Genomic DNA, 21,917 nt, shown 5'->3' with positions numbered 1-21,917 from the left:
TTTTTAAATGCTGCCCTCCTCCCAAAAGATATGACCGGTATGTTTTCAAATTGTTGTATCTAAGAATAATAAACGCACGCACCCCCCCCCCACTCAGTTTATAAACATAGTGGGTATTTATGAGTCATTGAGAAATGTCTATCTGATATAATTTTAACAGTATTTTGGCATCGTTATCTTACTACAAGTATTTTGTATAGCTATTGCATATGTGAATAAATTTATATATAGAATTTTATAGTGGTGAAAGAGGCTATGAGGCCCAAGTAGCATGTCTTTCTGAAGCCAGCAAGAGAAGAATTACTCTTAAATAGATCTTGATGACTGTTAGAGACCAGAAGAAATGGGCCGGAGATTCCTGGCTTTATTTAAAAAAGCAAGTGTTACCCATAAGTTTGAAAGTGCGCACCTGACATTATGATGGTCACATAAAGAAACTATACTTGCAATAGAGTGTGTATTTTATAATACAGTGTGTTTTTATAACCTTGTCAGGAGTAATTTGGAAGTATCTGCAGTCTGCACCTTTAACATGTCCAATGTGGAGGATGTTTTCTCTGAAGGGAAATACATGCAAAGTGCTACTTTTGAACATTCCCATGTAAAATGGGTCAGATACAATGGACAAATTCCAATGCCTCGCCCTGGCTCAGTGAGTATTCATGTTCATTCTGCTCTAGTCTCTTGGTTATTTTAAATTAAATAAATACAAGGTCTGCCAGCTTGATTTGACAGCTGCAGACTATACCAGTTCTACTTCAGCAATGGTAATTAGGAATTTGCTGCTTGCCAGTTTAAATCTTTCTAAATGCAGTTTAATAGTGATCTGTATGACTCAGTTTCTGTAAATGTGGAACTTCTACAAAGCTTCATCAGGTTGTCCACTCATGGGCCCTCCTAAAAGTTGCATATGCTGGTGAAACTTCATTAACCTTGTGCTGAAGGGGCCAAAAAGGTAAATAATTCAAGGTTATGTGCGGATAATTTATTGGATGCTTTGATGTTGTTGCTCGCTGCCACAGGTGTGTATTTAACATGTGCACATTACAAAAAATGCTGGGAATGCAATAATCAAAAAGTAAAATGTTCCAAATTAAAACCAGTTTTTTAACCATTTCATTAGTTGGTTCATTAGAATGGAGATGGGCTGGTTACGACTACTGATTTGAAAAGTAATTTATTCTCATTTGATCTATGTAGATTTGGGTGTAAGTAGTTGATGATGTAACATTGTTTTCATCACTCAATTCCTTTCTTCCTTTCCAGTGTATAAACAATGAGGCGAGAGCTTTGAATGTCAACAGCTCACTCATGTTACCTGACAAAACTCTCCAGTTTGTAAAGGATCACCCTCTGATGGCAGACCCAGTTAAACCCATTGGAAATAGACCTAAATTGGTAAAGAAGAATGTAAACTATATACAGATTGTTGTGGACAGAGTTAGAGCACTCGATAACAACTTCTATGATGTCATGTTTGTGGGTACAGGTGAGTTTTTGCAACAATATGGAAATTTATGACTGTTTTATAGTGGGCATGTATATCCATTGTATGCTGGATTAAGGGCGGAGACTTAATAAGAGGTACAGGAACTAGCTGAGCACTTAAAAGCATAAAGCAATCACATAAGTAAGCACTTGTCCGTGGAGTTCCTCCATCAGGAAGAGAAAAGCTTCACTAACACTTGGCAAGATTTTGAACACAAAAAGGAAATCTCTGATGGACCTAAACTTTGAGACTGTCAGAGAGATTTCTAAATTTTAAAAAACAGCCTGGAAGTAAGCAACAGGCCAGTCAGCTTTTGTGGCAAGAAAGAAGAATTAACCTTTCAGGTGTGGACCCACCTTTGTGGAGAGGTTATGGTTAAAGTGAATCTGGTGCCTGTCTGTGCACAGGCTCTGCAGAAGAGCTCTTCTCACACTTATTTAATTATTTTAACACTTTTTTAAAAAAAAGATCATACAAAACTGCATGGATCTTCCTATTTGTGATGATACTTCACCATTGCATTACCTTCTCACTTATCTGCCTACTTGATGTCATTCAAAACTCTGCTGCCCACATTCTCATTCACACTTTTCAGTCTACTCATCACTCCTGGTGTCCGCTGGCCTATATTGGCTCCTGGTCCAGAAACACCTTGATTTTAACATTTTTATCCTTGTGTTCAAAGCCCTCCTTAGCCTTGCCTCTCATTATTTTAGTAATTTCCTACAGCCCTCTGAGAACTCTGCGTTCCTCCAATTCTGGTCTCTTCTGCATTCCTGATTTCCATCACTCTCCCATTGATGGCTGTGCCTTCAGATATCTAGGCCCTAAACTCGGAAATTCCCTTCCTAAAGCCCTACCTCACCTCCTACCTCTTTTTGCTCTTATGTGGCTCAGTGTCAGACTTTGTCTGATAATGCTCCTGTGAAGTGCCTTGGGCGTTTTGCATTATAGGTGCTATATAAATGCAAGTTGATGTTGTATAAAACCGATATTTTCTCTCTCTCCTCTTCTCATATTTTGGAATATATTTGTCCTCATCACCTAAATCTACCTGTGCCACATGTCATTCCCTAATCGGCTGTGGAACATACAACCCACGTTTCAATCTGCTGAGAAGTCTAAGAAACCACTCTGAGGAGAATATTCTTTTAATTTTTTCATGCTGTTCAGAAAACCCTACTTGATGAATTGGCCATGCATAGGAACTTGGGAATCACTGAATTATGTTAGGGTACCAAATTATGTTAGGGTAACTTGGGGTTGTGAGCAATGATGGATCATTTTGGCTCTCTATGCTTGCTTTGCTACTGTGAAGCTCCCAGGTTTGCTGATAAGATAACTTGATTTCACACAGCCTAGCTTTGGCGCCAGTGACATGACTCCTGGAGAAAAATGCTATTTTTTGCTCCCCAGTTACATTATGTTTTACTATACACAAGATGCATCAGAGGCTCAGACAAGGAGGATCAGAGCAGACTTTAGCATTCTGGCACTTAATTACTAAAACAAGCAGCCTTTGAAGCACAAGCAAAAATGCAGTTTAAAATGTAAGAAAGGAAACCTATAAAATTGAAGTTAAAATCTAGAATATTGCCTCAAGGTAATCTAAAATTACCACTGAAATTATGAAAAGTAGGGAGAAAGGGTAGACCGAGAGAGTAACATTAATATATTTCAACATGATAAAGTCTTATAAAGAAAGACCTGCATTTATGTAGCACCTTTCATGACTTCAGAATGTCCCAAAATACTTCACAGCAAATTAAGTACTTTTTAAAGCATAGTCACTGTTTTAATGTACGAAACGCACCAGGCAAATTTTGCACAAGCAACAATGTGATAATGACCAGAAAATCTGTTTTGGTGATGTTGATTAAGGGATGAATATTAGCCAGGACACTGGGGAGAACTCCCCGCTCTCCTTCAAAATAGTGCCATTGGATCTTGTACACTCACCTGACAGGGCAAACATGGTCTCTGTTTTACGTCTCATCTGAAAGAAGGCACTCCCTCAGTGCTGCTCAGTCTTTTAACTGTATATTGTGGTGTATTGCATTGCAGTTTAAAGCTACTCCTGATTCATGTGGAGGATTTTAGTAGAAGGCTTTCGATCACCACAGCGCGCAAACTGATTTTCTTAAACCATGGTACAAAGAATCAAAATACATGATGCCAAAGCAGTCATTGGAGACTTGATTCTCTTTTGTAGTTTTGGGTATGGTCATTAGTTGATTGGGTTAGGTCTAGGATACTAGAGGCTTGTGGAGGGAACTGCAAAGGATCTTGTTAAGGGTAAAATGGTACTGTGCTGGTTTTGCCCATTCAGCAGTTGACATTGGGATCTCTTTGGCTCGGGGATTGGTGAAGGCTCTGCTTGCCCCAGAAAGTCCCTGCACCTTGGAGTTTGCCAAGTAATAAATTAGAAAAATGCCAACCCAGGGAGAGTGGAAGTAATGTTGACCCCGAGTCCTGAACAGACATGGGCTAAACAAATTGCAATGGTAAATTTATACAAAACCAGAAGTGTAAACATACAGACAATGTGCAAGTTCTGATGCCCTAGTAATGAGAAACAGTTGGTTTAAATGGATATTCTAAAATGTGCACTCTGTTTTTCAGATAAAGGATTATTGCACAAAGCAATTAACTATAATAATGAAATGCATATAATTGAAGAACTCCAGATTTTCCCTGACCCTGAGCCTGTGCAGACATTACTCCTATCCAAAGGGGTAAGTATAAACTACATTAATTTATGGTATGTTTGTCTCAAGATAATTACAGAAATGAAGGTAATCAAGCACAGGAACCTGAGTTGCCTCATTAACATATTTTAAGAGTGTAATTATGATACTAGCTTGTAATGTAGCATCAGGGCTACTGAGATGAATTGGATCTCTCCCACCAACATTTCATGTTGTAAATGGTAATAATTTTTTTGGGTTAAACTTTTGTTCAACATATTTGTCATGTGTCTCTATCTCTGTTATCTCCTTCAACCTTACAACTATCCAGGAACTCTACTTCCCTCCAGTCTGATTTCTTATGCATCCCTGATTTCTTTTGCCCCTCCATTTCAGCCATGCCTTCAGTTATCTAAACACCAAGCTCTGGAATTCCCTCCCTAAACCCCTCTGAAACCCTAGCACTCTCCTGTCCTTGAAGGAACTCCTTCAAACCTACCTTTTTGGCCACAAATCATAATATCTCCTCCTGTGGTTCAGTGTCAAATTTTGTCTGACTACGCTTCTGTGAAGCACTTTAGGATTTTTAGTGTATGAAAGATGCTATATAAATGATAGTTGCTATTAAAATTTTTTAGTTCAAATATTTGCAGTAGAATTTTGGAAAGTAACTTTTATTTTTGTTGGATTATTTAACTGAATATTACAGAACTAAAGATGTGCCACGATGTAGCCTTTTTTGGATTTGATGAAAAGCAATAAGGATATTTATTAGGAACATAAGAATAGGAACAGCCCGGTTATCCCCTGAACCTGTTCCACCATGCAGCTAAACTCCATTTGTCAGCCTTGGTTGCATATCCCATTATACACTTGCCTAACAGAAATCTATCAATCGCAGTTTTGAAAATTTCAATTGACTCAGCCTCAACAACTGTTGTGGAGGTGTGGTTTCAGGGGAAGAGGTCCAGATTTCTTCTACCTTTTGCAGGAAGAACTGCTTCCAGACTTCACCCCTGAATAGCCCCGCTCTAATTTTAATTTTAAGGTGTGCCTCCTTTTCTTCCACTTTTCTTCTCCCAACCCTCACAATTCTCTGCCTTTCTAAAGGTGCTCAACTGGACCAGCCATATAAATACTAGCTACGAGGGCAGGTCAGAGGCTGGGAATTCTGTGACGAGTAACTCACCTCCTCAAGGCGCAAGTCAGGAGTGTGCTGGAATACTCTCCACTCACTTGGATGAGTTCAGCTCTAACAACACTCAAGAAGCTCAACACAATCCAGGACAAAGCAGCCTGTTTTATTGACACCCTATCCACCATCTTAAACATTCACTCCTTCCATCACAGACACACAGTGGCAGCAGTGTGTACTGTCTGCAAGATGCATTACAGCAACTCACCAAAGACAGCACCTTCCATACCAGTAATATCTACCATCTAAAATGATGATGGCAGATGCATGGGAACACCAACTACAAGCTCTCCTCCAAGCTACACACCATCCTGACTTGGAAATATATCGCCATTCCTTCACTGTCACTGGGTCAAAATCCTGGAACTCCCTCTCTAACAGCATTATGGATATACTTATACTACATGGCTGCAGTGGTTTACGCAGGTGGCTCACCACCACCTTCTTGAGGGCAATTCGGATGGGCAATAAATGCTGGCCTAGCCAGTGATGCCAACGTCTCGTGAATGAATTAATTTGAAAAAAACCTTGCAACCACATCTCCAAAATGGCTATCAGTTCTTGCCTATTCATCTGTTTTGGTAGGAATGCTGTGTGCATTCAGATACAGAGCCTTTAATTCTGTCCTTTACCATTTTTTGAAACTCTGGCCTCATCTGCTAGTGCTCTCTTAAGTTTAGATGTCTGTCCCTTCCTGCCACACTCTGGTTATCATTACCCATATCTCTACATTGCTCTATTGCCTTGTCCTTTCTTTTTATTTGACCACATTTCCTCTGACATGATTCCCCCTCCCTCCCAAAAAGGCCCCATTACGGCCCTCGTATTAAAACTCAGCAGAACATTGGTTCAGTGAAGACTCTGTCAACCATACAGCTCCCACTTTCCCCAGTATTGATACCAATGCTCCATGAATTAAAACCCATTTCTCCCACACCAATCTTTGAGCCACACATTCATCTCTCTAACGTTATTAGCCCTACACCAATTTGCTTGATAGTAATCCAGAGAAATATTACCTTTGTAATTCTGCTTTTAAATTTAAAGCCTAGCTGCTCATAATCCCTAAGCAGAACCTCTTTCCTAGTCCTACCTATGCTATTGGTACTCACATGGACCACGACAAATGGCTCCTCCCCTTCCCTGGTGCATCACCGTGGCCAAAACTCAGACTCCAGTTCATCAGCTCTGAGCTGGAGCTCCTCAAGCTGCAGACACTTACCGCAGATGTGGTTGCTGTGGATCACACTAGTGTCCAGGAGTTCCAGTATTCTACAGCTGCAACACATAAAAACAGTTTCCCCCTCCTTAAGGACAGTGGCTTCACTCCATGCAGTTATGTTGAATAATGAATCATATCTGCAGTACAGATCTAAACATAAGCACGGCCAATCCAAGTCAAAGATTTGTATACATAATGGGAGGGAGATGGAGAGGAATGCTATCCTCGGGCCCCACTGCCAATCCATTTTATTTTGTTCATGGTGGGGTGAGTATTGTTGATAAGACCAGCTTTTGTTTCCCAACCCTAACAATCTTTGAGAAGGTGGTGGTGAGCTTCCTCCTTCAGTTGCAGCAGCCCATGTGGTGTAGGTACACCCACAGTGTTGTTAGAGAAGAAGGTCCAGATTTTAACCCAGTGATGTTGATGAAACAGCGATAAATTTCCAAGTCAGGATGATGTGACCCCCAGAGTAGAACCTTCAGGTGGTGGTGTTTGCATGCATTTGCTGACCTTGTTCTTCTAGACAGTAGAGGCTCCAGTTTTGAAAAGTGCTGTTGAAGGAACCTTCATATAGTTCTTCATGTGGATGGTACGTACCCTGCAGCTCTGGTGCCCCAGTGGTTGAGTTAGTGATGTTTAAGTTGGTGGATACGGTCCAAATTAAACATGATGCTTTGTTATGGATGGTGTTGAACTTCTCCAGGGTTTTTGGTGCTGCACTCATCTAGGGAGATGTCCATCACAAGATTTGTGCCTTGCAGATAGTGGAAAGGCTTTGGGGAGTCAGGAAGTGAATTGCTTGCCACAGGATTTCTATTCTCTGACCTGCTTTTGTAATCGCAGTGTTTATATGTTGCTTGTTCAGTTAAGTTCCTGGTTCATGGTGACCTTCTGGATGTTGGTTGCTGCTCTAGTGATGGTAATGCTGTTGAATGCCATGGGGAGATGGTTAGATTCTTTCTTGTTGGAGATGGTCGTTACCTGGCACACGTGTGGGGTGCCTGTATCCGAGGAGCTGGGAGTGGGACTGGACACTGCAATAATCAGCTCACATTCCCACTTCTGACTTAATGATGGAGGGAAGATCATGATGAAGCAGCTGAAGATGATTGGGCCTAGGACACTACTCTGGGGAACTCCTGTATTGATTTCCTGGGGTTGAGATGATTGACCTTAAACAACCATAGTAATCTTCCTTTGTCCTAGGCATGACTCCAGCCAGTGAAGAATGTTGCCACTTATCCCCATTTAACTTCGGTTTTACTAAAGCACTTTGACACCATAATTGGTCAAATGCTGCCTTGTTGTTAAGGGAAGTCACTCCCCATTCACCTCTGGAATTGTTACACCTCAAAAGACCCTAATTAATGATAATAGAAAAATACCTGTTCAACACAGAGATATCTTCAGAACTGGGAATTTTGATGAGAAAGTGGTTTTTATTTTGATTGGTTTTTAATGTTCCATGCTACTTTAATCTCTGCTAGTGATGTTTGATGTGATTGTATTCATAATCTTTCTACAGCTCAACAACACTGATTTAAATTAATATGCTTATTCATGTCAATTGATGTTTGACCTTCTTCACTTGTAGGACAAAAAGTATCTTTATGCAGGGTCTCATTCTGGCGTTGTTCAAGCCCCTGTTGCTTTTTGTGAAAAATACAAAACTTGCACGGATTGCATTTTGGCAAGAGATCCCTATTGTGCCTGGAACTCCCAAAACAAAACCTGCATCTGGATTACAAAAGATGATACCTATATGAGGTCTGTGTATTTAACACAAAATATCTTTAAATTTGTATAGCTACTTTAGCTGTCCAGTGGGTTTCTCATGAGTTTGCTATGGTGTTGGAGTGTAGTTTTGGATGTTTGCCGTCGTCCTGCTGTGCAAAATCATTAATGTGCAGCGGATTTATTGAAATAATATATCTCATGGTAAACACGGAGTCAGCATATTGCTTGCGTTAGTGATGCTGAAACATGCAGGCCCCTGATTTATTTAAAATACTGTTTATCTAACACTTAACTACTTGTGTCCCGGACCTCCCAGTTGATGATATATCAAAGTTGTTTATTGTATTTTTTTAAAAAATCAAATATTTAATCATTCAAATTAGGCAAATTAAATTTTGCAAATTGCATAAAAGATCATTTGAATTAAGTGACTTTGAATCAAATTGTGGATTATGCAATGGCTTTCCCTCTATTTTCCACAATGGATTTCCGTTTCTGGTATTTAAGATGCAAATACTTATTTTTTTCTTTTCTCCTAAAAGATATCCTTTTTTATTTGGAATGATTGATAGATTTCCCCCCCCCCCCCCCCCCCCTTATCTACTACAGTGAATTTGGGACCCTTGCTGAAGCTGTCTTTGGAGTATCATTGCTGAGGGAAGTTTTAACAGCTGCTGAACATTATGCATGATCCTGGCCTAGGCCTGACCTCGGATACTCCAGTTACAGTTGATTTTGAACTGCTTCATAGCCATCTCCTTTGACCCTTGTGCAAATATCAGCCCTCACGGCTTCCAAGTTACAGTAAAACAGAAGCCTATTACCATTTTCTTTAAAAAATATACATGATGGCACAACTTTTACACTTCTCTACACCTTGTAGATTTTCCTTCTGGTTTATCACAGTGCACTGTGAATATATTAATTCCACAGGAGCAGAATGATACCTATCATTATCCGTCTGTCTGGCTTACTCCTAATCCTCAACGCATCCTCAGTTGGCTCTGAAACTACACACTGCTTTTCTCCTTGGTTGTCCTTATTGTGCAGCCCGGGTGCTATGGTTCCACGAGAGCTGGGTGAAGCCAGAAAGCCCAAGATGTAACTCTGCTTCTCTGAATTTATCAGGAACAGCTAGATTTATCTCCTAACTCGAAATGAAAGGGCAGGCCTGTGTGACGAAAACCATTTCTTGGCATTTCTAACACACATACTTGTCAATTATGTTTTCTTTTCATTTTAACTATCACATGTAATCTGTAGTATTGTCAATATCCATCTCCCCGCTTAATCAGAATGTGTGGAGTCAAGCCCACACCAGAGACTTCAACATGTAACTTAGGCTGATACTCCAGTGCAATACTGAGAGAGTGCTACACTGTTGATGATGTGTGGCCCAGTCCTCCCCCTCAGGTGGACATGAAAGATCACGTGACATTATTTGAAGAAAAGCAGAGTTCTACCTGGAGTTCTGGCCAATGTTTACCCCTCACTCAACATTGCAAAAGCAGGTTATCTGGACATTATCAGCTATTTGTGGGACCTTGCTGTGTGCTAATTTTCCAGATTACAGCAGTGACTATATTTCAAAAGTACTTAATTGTCAGTAAAAGTGCTTTGGTATATTCTGAGGTTGTGAAAGGTGCTTTTTAAACATAAGTTTTTTTTCCATATAAATGTGAAGCCCAGGGGAATGAGGGTTTTGGCATGTGACATGCTAGATGTAAAACTTTATAATTGTATAGATGTATTGTACTACTTTCTTCCCTAAATGTTTTAACCAAATATATACAGTGATTGATTCCATCTGTTAATTATAGATCTGAATGTTTTATTTCCACAGCAATTTGATGCAGAATCTGAGTGGAATTGCAGCTGCCTGCGGAACTGAAGATGGTATGTGGACAAATACTGATACTTATCGTTCACTGCATGTCTTTTGATTGTCACCAGCTCTACAGATCAGGAAGCAATCCACAAGTCAAGCTGATACAGCAGATGTGCTTTTCACCAACAGTTTAACATGATGTTCTAGAAACCTAGATTTGCTAACTGATGGATTAAAGCTTGGTGGTTACAGTTCTAAAGATACATAATTTGCAAATGAATCATCTTCTATCATTGGTTTTGTGCATCAAGAAACTGGAACTCCCTCATGATCCACATCTGCATTGGCTGTCACAAACCTAATCAAATATTAGGAAGCACAGTGAATAGAAATTATATTTAAATAATAAATAGAAACATGGGAAGCTGCAGTGACACAACACCTTGGAGGAACAGAAAATGGCGTGTGTATTTCCATCTAGGATTTTTTAATTCATTCGTGGGATGTGAGCATCACAGAAAAGGCCAGCATTTGTTGCCCATCCCTGTTTGCCCTTGAGAATCCAGAGTGATGTAAGGAAGGAAATTGCAGGGTTTTGACCCAGCAATAGCGAAGGAATTGAAATGTAGTTCAAGTCAGGATGATGTGTCTCTTGGAGAGCAACTTGCAGGTGGTGGTGTTCCTATGTGCCTGGCTGCCCTTGTTCTTCTATGTGGTAGAGGTTGCAGGTTTGGAAGGTGTTGTTGAAGGAGGCTTGGTGAGTTGCTGCAGTGCATCTTGTAGATGGTAGACACTGCTGCCACTGTGCGTGGCAGTGGAGGGAGTCAGTGTTTAAGGTAGTGGGTAGGGTGCCAATCAAGCTGCTTTGTCCTTCTCAGACTCCTTGAGTGGCATTTGAGCTGCAATCATCCAGGTGCAAGTGGAGTGTATTCCATCACACTCCTGACTAGTGCCTTATAAATAGGGGATAGATTTTGGGGAGTCAGAAGGTGAGTTACTTGTTGCAGAATTCCCAGCCTCTGACCTACTCTTGCAGCCACAGTATTTATATGGCTGGTTTAGTTAAATTTCTGGTCAATGATAACCCCCAGGAATGTTGATGGTGGGAGATTTGGCAATGGTAATGTCGTTGAATGTCGGGGAGATGGTTAGATGTCCTCTTGTTGGAAATGGTCATTTCTTGATATTTACGTGACATGAATGTTACTTGTCACTTGCCAGCGCAAGCCTGAATGTTGTTCAGGTTTTGTTGCATGCAGACACAGATAGCTTCAGTATCTGAGTGGTTGTGATTGGAACTGAAAATTGAGCAATCATCAGTGAACATCCCCACTTCTGACCTTATGATGGAAGGAAGGTCATTGATGAAGCAGCTGAAGATGGTTGGGCCATGGACACTACCCTGAGGAACTCCTCCAGTGTTGTCCTGAGCCTGAGAAGATTGGTTTACAACAACCACCACTATTTTCCTTTGAGCTAGGTATGACTCCAACCATTGGTGAGTTTTCCCTTGATTCCCATTGACTTCAATTGTGCTAGGACTCCTTGATGCCAAACTCGGTCAAATGCTGCCTTGATGTCAAAGGCAGTCACTCTCACCTCACCTTTAGAATGCAATTCTTTTAGCCTATGTTTGGAACAATGCTTAAATGAGACCTGGAGCCCAGTGGCCTTGCTGGAACCCAAACTGTGTATCAATGAGCAGGCCATTGCTGCATAAGTGACACTTGGAAGGTGCCATTGACAGTGCTACTATCATTTGCTGATGATTGAGAGTAGACGTATGGGACAAAATTGACTGGGTTGGATTTGTCCCGCATTTTGTGGACAGGACAATTTTGTGGATTTGGGCAACTTTCCATGTTGGGCAGATGCTAGTGTTGCAGCTGTACTAGAACAGCTTGGCTAAGAATACAGCTAACTCTTGAGCACATCTTCAGTACTACAGCTGCGATGTTGTCAGAGCCCATAGTCTTAGCTCTATCCAGTGCCTTCCGCTGTTTCTGATATCACATTGCGTGAACTGAATTGGCTGAAGACTGACATCTGTGATGTTGAAGTCCTCGGGAGGAAGCTGAAGTGGATCATGCACTTGATACTTTTGACTGAGGATGGGTGGAAATGTTTCAGCCTCGTCTTTTGCACTGACGTATTGGGCTCTCCCATCATTGAGGATGGGGATGTTTGTGGAGCCTCCCCCTCTGGTTGGTTAGTTTAATTGTCCACAACCATTCATGACTGGATGTGGCATTGGATCCCTAAACTGAGTTTCAGATCTGGCCCTGACTGCTTATAGGTTAATTGTCTTCCCAACAAGAGGAAGGAAAAGTTGGAAGTAAATTGATGCCCAGGCTGCTCTCATCCACTACTGGCCAATTTCAGAATGATGATTTGTGAGGATTGTGGAGTAAAACTAGTCCGTTTGGTTGCAGTTTGTGTATAGCATAAGAACATCTATAAGCTGGAGTCTCCCTAGCAATTTTTTTTTAAAATGGAAAATTTCCTCTGCTGAAATAGGTTAAAGAAATATACTCATCATTTATTTTCCCCTAAAATCTACTCTTTTTTTAAAAATTCATGACATAAAGTTGTTAAAACAGAAAGCTGGTCCATTGGCAAGACTGCTTTGGAGAAGAATTTAAACTTGTGGTTTTTTTGAAGTGAAATATCATACTTACGTAGCCTTTTGTATGCTTGGAATAGCTGGAATAGTCTAACAGGAAGTATCTATTTTAATGTGTCTAAGTATGGAAATTAAAATTGTCATAATTATTAAGATATTTAAAGTTCTCTATTGATGTCACAGTTGGGTCAATAAATCAGTGATTCTTCTAAAGTAAATATACATAGGATCATCCAGTAACTTTAATCCTTGATCATAGTCAATTCAGTTTTTAATCCCAGCCTTGACTGACTTTATATGCTGATAAATCCAAGCTCTGAGAGTCAAAACCAGGCTACGGTGCAGGCAGGTGGGGAAAGGAAGAACTACTTTTGTATTTGATGGACACATATAAAAGTTTTGTGACTTCATATTTTCATTTCTCAGCTCATTTAAAGCCAAGCCAATAGATATTGGATGTATGAGAGCACCAGTAAATGCAGTTAAAATATGAATAGTATATTGAAATTATATTTCAGTTTAAATTCAGCTGTAACACAATTTAATGGATTGTAGTATAAACAATTCAAAATTGTTCATATTTATAATGAAGCAAAACTGGAAACTTCTAGTATTTTGGGAGTGCTTATTTCTTACAGTTAAGCTCCATATAAATTTTGAATATTCTTGTGGAATAGGAGTTTGACAGTATTGTCAAGGCTGAAAAAAATTGCCTGATTTCTTCTATACTTTATAGTGGAATCTACATCATCTGAAGAACACAAAGTGGAGCCAAGAGGATTTCAAGAACTGAAGTGCCTACCTGTGTCTAGACTGGCTAAAGTTATATGGAAGTTCAAGAACAAAGCTCTAAGTGAGAATTCAAAGTATCGAATTGTTCAAAACAATTTGTTGATTTTCTCTGTTACTGAAGAAGATTCTGGTACCTATGATTGCTGGGCAGTGGAAACTGTGTATGAACAGCTGGTGAAAAGTTATTCTCTGATCGTAGAGGGGCAATCTAAAGTTGTAACAACTTCCCCAACTGCACCATTTACCAAGATGGAAGGTAATTCTGCAACAACTCAGACAAGCACAGATAAAGAACGAACGTCTCCTCACACTGTCACATCCCAGATTCAAACTGATGTGTTAACTTCAACTGTGTCGTACACCTCAACTTCCACATTCGCAACCCCTACATTTTTAGTTCCAGTAGCAGACACAAAAGCTGTCAGTGAGCCTTCAACAGCTGAAAGAAATGATAGGATTCTGTTAACTTTCCTTGTGCTGATTACACTTCTTTTCCTGATGCTAGTTGGTTATAATTGTTACATGAAATACTTGCCAAGTCCTTGCCTGAAACTACGCTTGTATGTAGTCAGTGATGGGAAGAAGCCAGAATTCGATTATGATGTGTCTGAGGAGCTGGTAAAACAACAGTGTGTGAAAATCAATTCAGATAATCAAAATAGTGAGCAGATTGCTGCTGGTGACAAGGGATATGAAACTGAATCAGACTGTGGGAATGGCAAAATTCCTAATACAGAGAAACCCCAAGAGCTCAAGCAGATCCAAGAAAACCACTCCATTGGTTCTGTTGATATAGAGAAAGATGCAGATATTCCAGATATTAAATTCATTGATGAGGAAGCCCAGAGTCTTTGCTAACATTTTTGGCATTGCTTAAAGTTGCAGACAAGCTGGATGCAAGTGTTAGAACAGAAAGTTAGAAAAAAGTGGAAATCATGAAATGCTTTGAAAGGTTTTCAGTAGACAAAATAAGTTCTTAGCAAATGATGTTATAAGTGAATATCAATCTCACATGTTCAACCTGCATTATATTCAGCAATCACAGAATAGTTTTCATATGTGCTCAACATACTGGTCATTTGAGTTTCATTCCAAATTGGAAATTATTAATTTATCAAATTGGTAAATCTCAAACTGCTGTCCAAATTGGAGCATGAATCTTTTGTTTGCATATACTGTATATGTAGTATTTTATATTGCACTGAAAATTTGAGTAATATTCTGTTAGAAATAATTGTAGCTTATTGCTGCATCTAATGTAGGTTGATGCCTTTGTTTAAGCTAACATTGTACAGCACCTCAGGGATCAGATAATGAATAGTAGATCTGTGTGTTTTCTTTAGCTTATCTCGAAGAAATGAGGAAAGGCTATATTATACAGACTTTGGGTAGCTTTAGATTAGAATTGTGTTACAATGAAACATGGAGTCCATAAGACTGTGATTAATAGAAGTAATGCATTCTAAAAGGAAACAAGTGTACATTGTTAAAATGCTGTTACTGAGCCATGGCCACAGCATAGGTCCTTGTTGCAAAGACTTTTCATACGAGTGGAAGACTCTTGATACTCAGCTGAGTATTGTACCACCTGTAGCCGCATTGCCACAGAGATGAATTTTTCTAACTGGTGTGGCATGGGACAAAGCATATACCATGGACGCAAATTTTTTTAAAATATTTTGGTTGACTGCCTCCTTTAAACAAGCAAATTCTTACAGGCTGCAAAGTTGTTGCTCTTTGAATCTGGATTTTGTAAAAGTTTGATCTGATGGACTTTAGCGGAACTGACAAAACCGCATTGGAACCTGTGTTTTGCTGCTATAGATGTTCAATTGTTTTAGTAACCCACTGAACTGCTATTGAAAATAAGCAACTGGTGCAATTAACCAGCTTTTTAATCTCCCACTGCATTGGCGGCACTGTACTTCTGTACACTTATATTTGAAGTTTATGTATAACAATTTATTTCATTTTGTTTTCTGGCATCTTTATTTGCAATTATGTATATAAGCAAAAACAGGTTTCTTTTGAAATGGTTTTATTCAACAGAAAATGTCTCAAAAGGTTTTGTGTAGAGCTAACTTCTAGGGAGGTGGGCATTCCATGTGGTACATTTAGTCGTATAAGCCAGTTCTTCAGTTGTATAGGAAATTGTGTATAAAACTACTTTTTATTTTTTTAATTGTGTAAATAGAAGTTAAAGCCAGCAAAAACATCTTGTACAGAAACAACATTTTAGACTACTGAAAAGTTAATTGAGTCTTGTGTGTTTTCTCTATCTGCCTTGCCATGCCAAAATTTTATGCAGTCCTTTAAATACCACTACTTCTGTAACTTTTGCCTAACGCAGTCTATTGACTCTTGTATCCTTTAATGCATGACCAATCCTCTTTGTTATTTGTATCTATAGAACTCTTCGGTTTGTGCCTTTCTGTCTCACAGCTTCTCCTGTTTTACCTTTCACTCCTTTCGGTCCCTCCTCCAACTCTTGGGCCTGGTCCACCTCCTATCTTTGCTATTACCCCATCTGAAGGGTCTTCTCATGATTGGTCCAGTGCAGACAGTACAGTGGTCCAGCTGTTACCACCATTACTGAGCGACCAGATACATAGTGTGTGTAGCCCTGGATCTGTTCACCTCTTCTGTCAAGCTATTGGTGAGTGAGCATCTGCTAACAGGAGTAATTAACTTTTACTTTTTTTGTGGGGGGGAAACTTTGCAGGGTTAGAGGCAGAACTGTCCTTTTTAGTACTGTGTAACTGCTTTCCTTCTTGCAAATGACGAATGTTTTAAATGTAGTAAATGAGCACATAAGTTTGACATTTTGTAAAGTTTTCAAAGTTCAGAGCAAGTCCCTGAGATTCTGTTAGAATCTTTTACTGTACAATAATGTAAGCAGAGTTTATCAGGGACCTAGAAAGAATTTATTGTTGTCAGATCTTTCACCCTGGCTAATAGTTTGTTATATGTTTTTGTTTAAGTGAATAAGTGTGTTGATTACTTTTGATCATAAGCTGAAATAGTTTCTTTTTAAAGAGAATTGCACAATAAAATGCGAAGCAAAAATCCATTGTACTTTATTAGACTTATACTTGCAAGTAACATGCATATGTTGTGAGCATGATTCAAAATGATGCATATATTATGTACTTATGTTATGTTTATTACATAGAATTCTTGAATGATACTGTTTATTGCACACTTCACTAGTTTCTTGAGTTGCAACAAATTTAGTATAACTTAGTGTTTATAAATTATGGGGTGAATTTTCTTGGGGACTCTCTTGGCCACCTCGGCTGAAGTTCAAAGTGGAGGCTTGCTTACACGTATAAATGGGCTCTCAGCCAGAGCTATAGCGACGGAGTAGGAGAAGCTCCAAAAAAATAAATGCCCTGTATTTCACACAGGCTGTCTCTCTAGCTGATAAAGAGAATTATTCTCTAATAGTGGGACTGCAGTTTGTACACAGCACAACAGTAATTGCTGAGAGATTCGAATTTCAGCACTGGTCTTGACTAAGATTGATACCAAATATGGTTCTAAAGATATTAATTAAGTTCGTTTAATATTATTTAATTCCGCACGTTCTAGCTGAACCTGAAAACCCACTTTATCGGCGGGATTTTCCGCACTCGCCCGCCACCACGATCTTCCGGTCCCGCCTCAAGTCAGTCGACTTCTGGCTGGGGCACCACCTCACCTGCCCATGACGGGGCCGGAAAATCCCGGCCTTTGTCTGATTTTATTGAGTTTTATCATCTAAAGATCTTGCTTTCAAAACTGAGCTAAATGTTTTCACATTGCTTTCAGGAGGCAAATAACCTAATGCATTTTCAAGTAGATTTGTTTTTTGATTGGAAAGGAAGAACAATTGGCAAAAGTTAGGAAGCTTAATTTTAGTTCCTTAGTGCAAGAAGCCAGTTCAGCCCTTGTTAGATTACTGATAGTCAGTTGCCTACATTATCCTCCTCGATGCTGAATACTCATGAAACTGTTGGAGACAAAAAGTAGCTGACAATTATTGGTTCTGGAAATTGACCAATGTAAGGGCAATAGATCAACAACCCGAGTACTGGGAGGTTTTTTTTTCTCTATTGAGAACTAGTTACAAAGACTAAATCTGAATTTGAAACAATTGTGTTACAGAGGGTGCGCATCTATAAATGGATTCTGTGACTTGGAAAGTGAATTTGTTAATGTTGAGTAAAACTGCATCACCATCTGAATTAATTGTGTACACAGCTTAGATACATTAAAAACCCATCCACGAGCTATGGTTATTGCCTGTCGTGGCTGCGCTGTTCTTGTCATTACTTCTGGTAAGGTACAGCATACTCCGATTTATAGGATTGGTAGCTACATTTTCAAAGCCTTGGTCAGACTAATTGGATTAAAAACAATGTTTTATTGCATTCCATTACATTCTACTCTCGGCTTTCCTTACATCTGTTTCTATTCTAAGTTGATAGCACATTAGGCAGTCAAGCTTCTTAGTTGGTTTGAGATGATATATTCATAAAGCGATACAAATCTTATATCATTTGTTTTAGTACATACCATTCTCAAATGGTAGATCTTACAAGTTTCTCAAGTTGCAACTAATTTATTATTACTTGCTGTTAATAGATTAAGGGGTGAATTTCCTTGGGACTTCTCCCATTGCCATCATAGCCTTGGCTGAACTTCAGAAATCTGCGTATACATATAAATAGAGTTTCAGCTGGAGCTTTGGCAATGGAGCAGGAGAAGCCCCAAGGAAATTATAGTGTAGGCTGAGCTGTGGTAGATTGACTTTCAACAACAACTTCTTTAACAGGCTGTAGCTGGGACCTTAGACTCTAAAATAGCTGCATCCATGCTTCCGAGAGATGCCACTGGGAGGATAACCCACTGAGACACTCTGAAACCATCTGATTTCAATAGGATCAGTGTTGTGATGGTCCTTTATCATTTAATTAATAAGTAGTATTTTATGCTTTGAACAAAGATGTTTTCTAACAGAAATTGCTAGCAGACTTTTTGAATATTTGTCTGTAGTCGTATTAGATAATGGTGATAGTCCTAAGTGATGGATGATGGTGGGAAGGCAGTTTAGCTGTCCATCTTGGGCCAATTACAATGCTAATGGCTCACCAAGTGTAGCTGAGGTCTGAGAGTCCTCCCACTCAAGAATTACAGCAGTACCTTGCATCCATATGCTGTAACTGAAGTTCATTTTCCGGGGCACCCTCTTGCTCTTGGTGTTGGCAGTTCTGCATTCTTCAAATTGTCAAACTTCACCCTGGCCTGTACTCCTGCATCCCACTTTGTTCCTGCAATTAAGCTGTCTTCCACAGCACAGCTTCAGAGTGAAGTGATTCTGTTACTTGCCCATTCAGGTCTGAAGCTAACAAAATTACTGCATCAGCCTGCTCCTCAAAGCACTTATTCCCCCCTTAAACCAGCTTATATTTCACCTCTTTTCTATTTTTCCTTAGTTCTGATGAAGAGTCATTCAGACTCGAAACGTTAACTGTGTTCCTCTCCGCAGATGCTGTCAGGCCTGCTGAGTTTTTCCAGGTATTTTTGTTTTTGTTTTAGATTTCCAGCTTCCACAGTTTTTTGCTTTTTTTCACATATTCTTAATGTTGGAATGTGGGGATTAAGATACTGAGAATATAATTTCCTACCTGAATAGTCCAGAAACTTTAAACTAAGGAACAGGTAATTTGGCAAAAACATGTTTTTGTTATGAAATCTATTTATGAAATTAAATATAAATGTTTTTATGAAATCCATCCATAGGATCATTGGTAGAGAATTCAGTTTAGCTGCCAATTGCCTACCTTCAGTAACCGTGGCACATTGACCCACAACTGTATTATGGAGCACTATACTGTTTTCTGCAATACCATTCTTATAGGTTGTGGCATAAAAAGCCAATTTTTGATACCACGGTTATGATATTTTTTATGTGATGTGTTTGATACCTAATAATATCTTATGAGATGTGTTTGAGCATTTCATCTCAACAGTGAGAAACAAATATTTCATTTCCTTCACTTCCTCTTTCCTCACCGTCCAAGGGCCCAAACACTCCTTTCAAGTGAAGCAGCATTTCACTTGCATTTCCCCTAACTTAGTCTACTGCATTCGTTGCTCCCAATGCGGTCTCCTCTACATTGGAGAGACCAAACGCAAACTGGGCGACTGCTTTGCAGAACACCTGCGGTCTGTCCGCAAGAAAGACCCAAACCTCCCTGTCGCTTGCCATTTTAACACTCCACCCTGCTCTCTTGCCCACATGTCTGTCCTTGGCTTGCTGCATTGTTCCAGTGAAGCCCAACGCAAACTGGAGGAACAGCACCTCATCTTCCGACTAGGCACTTTACAGCCTTCCGGGCTGAATATTGAATTCAACAACTTTAGATCTTAAACTCCCCCTCCCCCCATCCCCACCCCGTTTCTTCCTCCTCCCTTTTGTTTTTTTTTCAATAGTTTATATAGATTCTTCTTTTCCCACCTATTTCCATTATTTTTAAATCTACAACTAATACCTTGTTAGTCTTTCCACCCCACCCCCACTAGAGCTGTACCTTGAGTATCCTGCCATCCATTCTTAATTAGCACTTTTCTTAGATAATATCACCACCTTCAACACCTCTTTGATCCTTTTGTCTGTGACATCTTTTGATTACTGCTCCTATCACTGCTTGCTTGTCCCCACAACCACCCCACCCTCAACTTCTCTCTCCCCCCGCCCCCCACCTTAAACCAGCTTATATTTCACCCCTCTCCTAACTATACTTCAGTTCTGTTGAAGGGTCATGTTGGACTCGAAACGTCAATTCTTTTCTTCTCCACCGATGCTGCCAGACCTGCTGAGTTTTTCCAGGTAATTCTGTTTTTGTTTTGGATTTCCAGCATCCTCAGTAGCTTTTTGTTTTTATCTCTGTGTTTAATTGACTGCCACTTCTCTTCAAGAAATGCCTTCCTTGAAAAAGTATTGCTCTGTTCTCCGACAGGATTTCCGCCTGTCTCTTCTGCCCTGTTCACCTTCATTGCTTTCCATTTCTCTCCTGGTGTTTGACAAGGTGTCTACTAAAACCCGCTTTCACAGCCATATTTCCTTTCTCAGTGACTGTCTCCGTCTCCGACTCACCCCACGTGGATTTCAACTGAAATTCCATCCCTCTTGTTTCGAACCCACCCAGGATTACAGGTACCTCCGGGACATAAAACGTTTCTCGGACTGCTGTTCCCGTCGCATTCTGAGATCCACACTCAGTGCCATGCGCCGTCATATGAACACACTCGACCTCTCCCTCCAGCAGCACCGCCGCACCCTTTTTCAAAGCTGCGCGTGCCCCCAGTTTCATTTTATTCTTCGCCTCATCCGACACCTCAACAAGAAACTTTTTCTCTTTCTCTCAAGTGCTAAGGAACGCAAGCTCCAACAACTCATCGACACCAACACTCATCTGGGACCCTCCACCCCTGCTTGTCCCTCCGTCCCCACCCCATCTTCCAATCCCAGCCCCAGCCGCGTATTCACTATACCCCCTGACCTTCCCCTCTCTGATGCTGAACGTTCAGTGCTCAGCAAAGGACTTAGTTTCATACCTTTACGCCCTCATCTCAATGAATTTCGGGCTCGGCATGATGCTGAACTCTTCTTCCGCCGTCTTCGTCTCCGTGCTCACTTCTTTGGGCAGGAGTCCTCTTACCGTTCAACGGATCCTTTTACCCACCTCCAATATTCTCCCTCCACCTGGACCCCTCCCTCTGGATTCTTACCTTCTCTTGATCTTTTCATTGAGAACTGTTGGCGTGACATTAGCCGTCTCAATTTCTCTGCTCCTCTCACCCATTCTAATCTGTCTCTCTCTGAACTTACTGCACTCTGTTCTCTTAGGTCAACCCCAACATTGTCATCAAACCCGCTGACAAGGGTGGTGCTGTTGTTGTCTGGCGCACTGACCTCTACCTCGCGGAGGCTGAGCGTCAACTCGCAGACACTTCCTCCTACCTCTCCCTGGACCATGACCCCACCACAGAACATCAAGCCATTGTTTCCAGGACTGTCACTGACCTCATCTCCTCTGGAGATCTTCCTCCCACAGCTTCCAACCTGATAGTCGCCCAACCTCGGACGGCCCGCTTCTACCTCCTACCCAAAATCCACAAACAGAACTGTCCCACAGACCGATCGTGTCAGCCTGTTCCTGCCCCACGGAACTCATTTCTCGTTATCTTGACTCCCTTCTCTCTCCCCTTGTCCAGTCCCTTCCCACCTACATCCGTGATTCCTCTGACACCTTACGTCACATCAACAATTTCCAGTTCCCTGGCCCCAACCGCT

At 40.4% G+C, this 21,917-nt stretch overlaps 1 protein-coding gene across 1 annotated transcript in view; it reads left to right on the top strand.

Moving 5' to 3' along the window:
- Positions 1–21,917, top strand: part of sema4d (sema domain, immunoglobulin domain (Ig), transmembrane domain (TM) and short cytoplasmic domain, (semaphorin) 4D) — a 113,165-nt gene that overhangs the window by 32,266 nt on the left and 58,982 nt on the right. Inside the window, exons 9-15 of the mRNA XM_078568627.1 lie at positions 496–652; positions 1,267–1,489; positions 4,112–4,224; positions 8,191–8,363; positions 10,177–10,229; positions 13,521–13,832; positions 16,110–16,232. Of these exons, the coding sequence (XP_078424753.1) occupies positions 496–652; positions 1,267–1,489; positions 4,112–4,224; positions 8,191–8,363; positions 10,177–10,229; positions 13,521–13,832; positions 16,110–16,232 (1,154 nt within the window). The remainder of the gene's footprint in view (positions 1–495; positions 653–1,266; positions 1,490–4,111; positions 4,225–8,190; positions 8,364–10,176; positions 10,230–13,520; positions 13,833–16,109; positions 16,233–21,917) is intronic.

The sequence above is a fragment of the Cetorhinus maximus genome, chromosome 2, assembly GCF_964194155.1.
Source record: "Cetorhinus maximus chromosome 2, sCetMax3.hap1.1, whole genome shotgun sequence".
NCBI classification, from domain to species: domain Eukaryota; kingdom Metazoa; phylum Chordata; class Chondrichthyes; order Lamniformes; family Cetorhinidae; genus Cetorhinus; species Cetorhinus maximus.
Note: the sequence above shows the minus strand (reverse complement) of the source record. Positions and strands in the feature narration are given on the sequence as shown.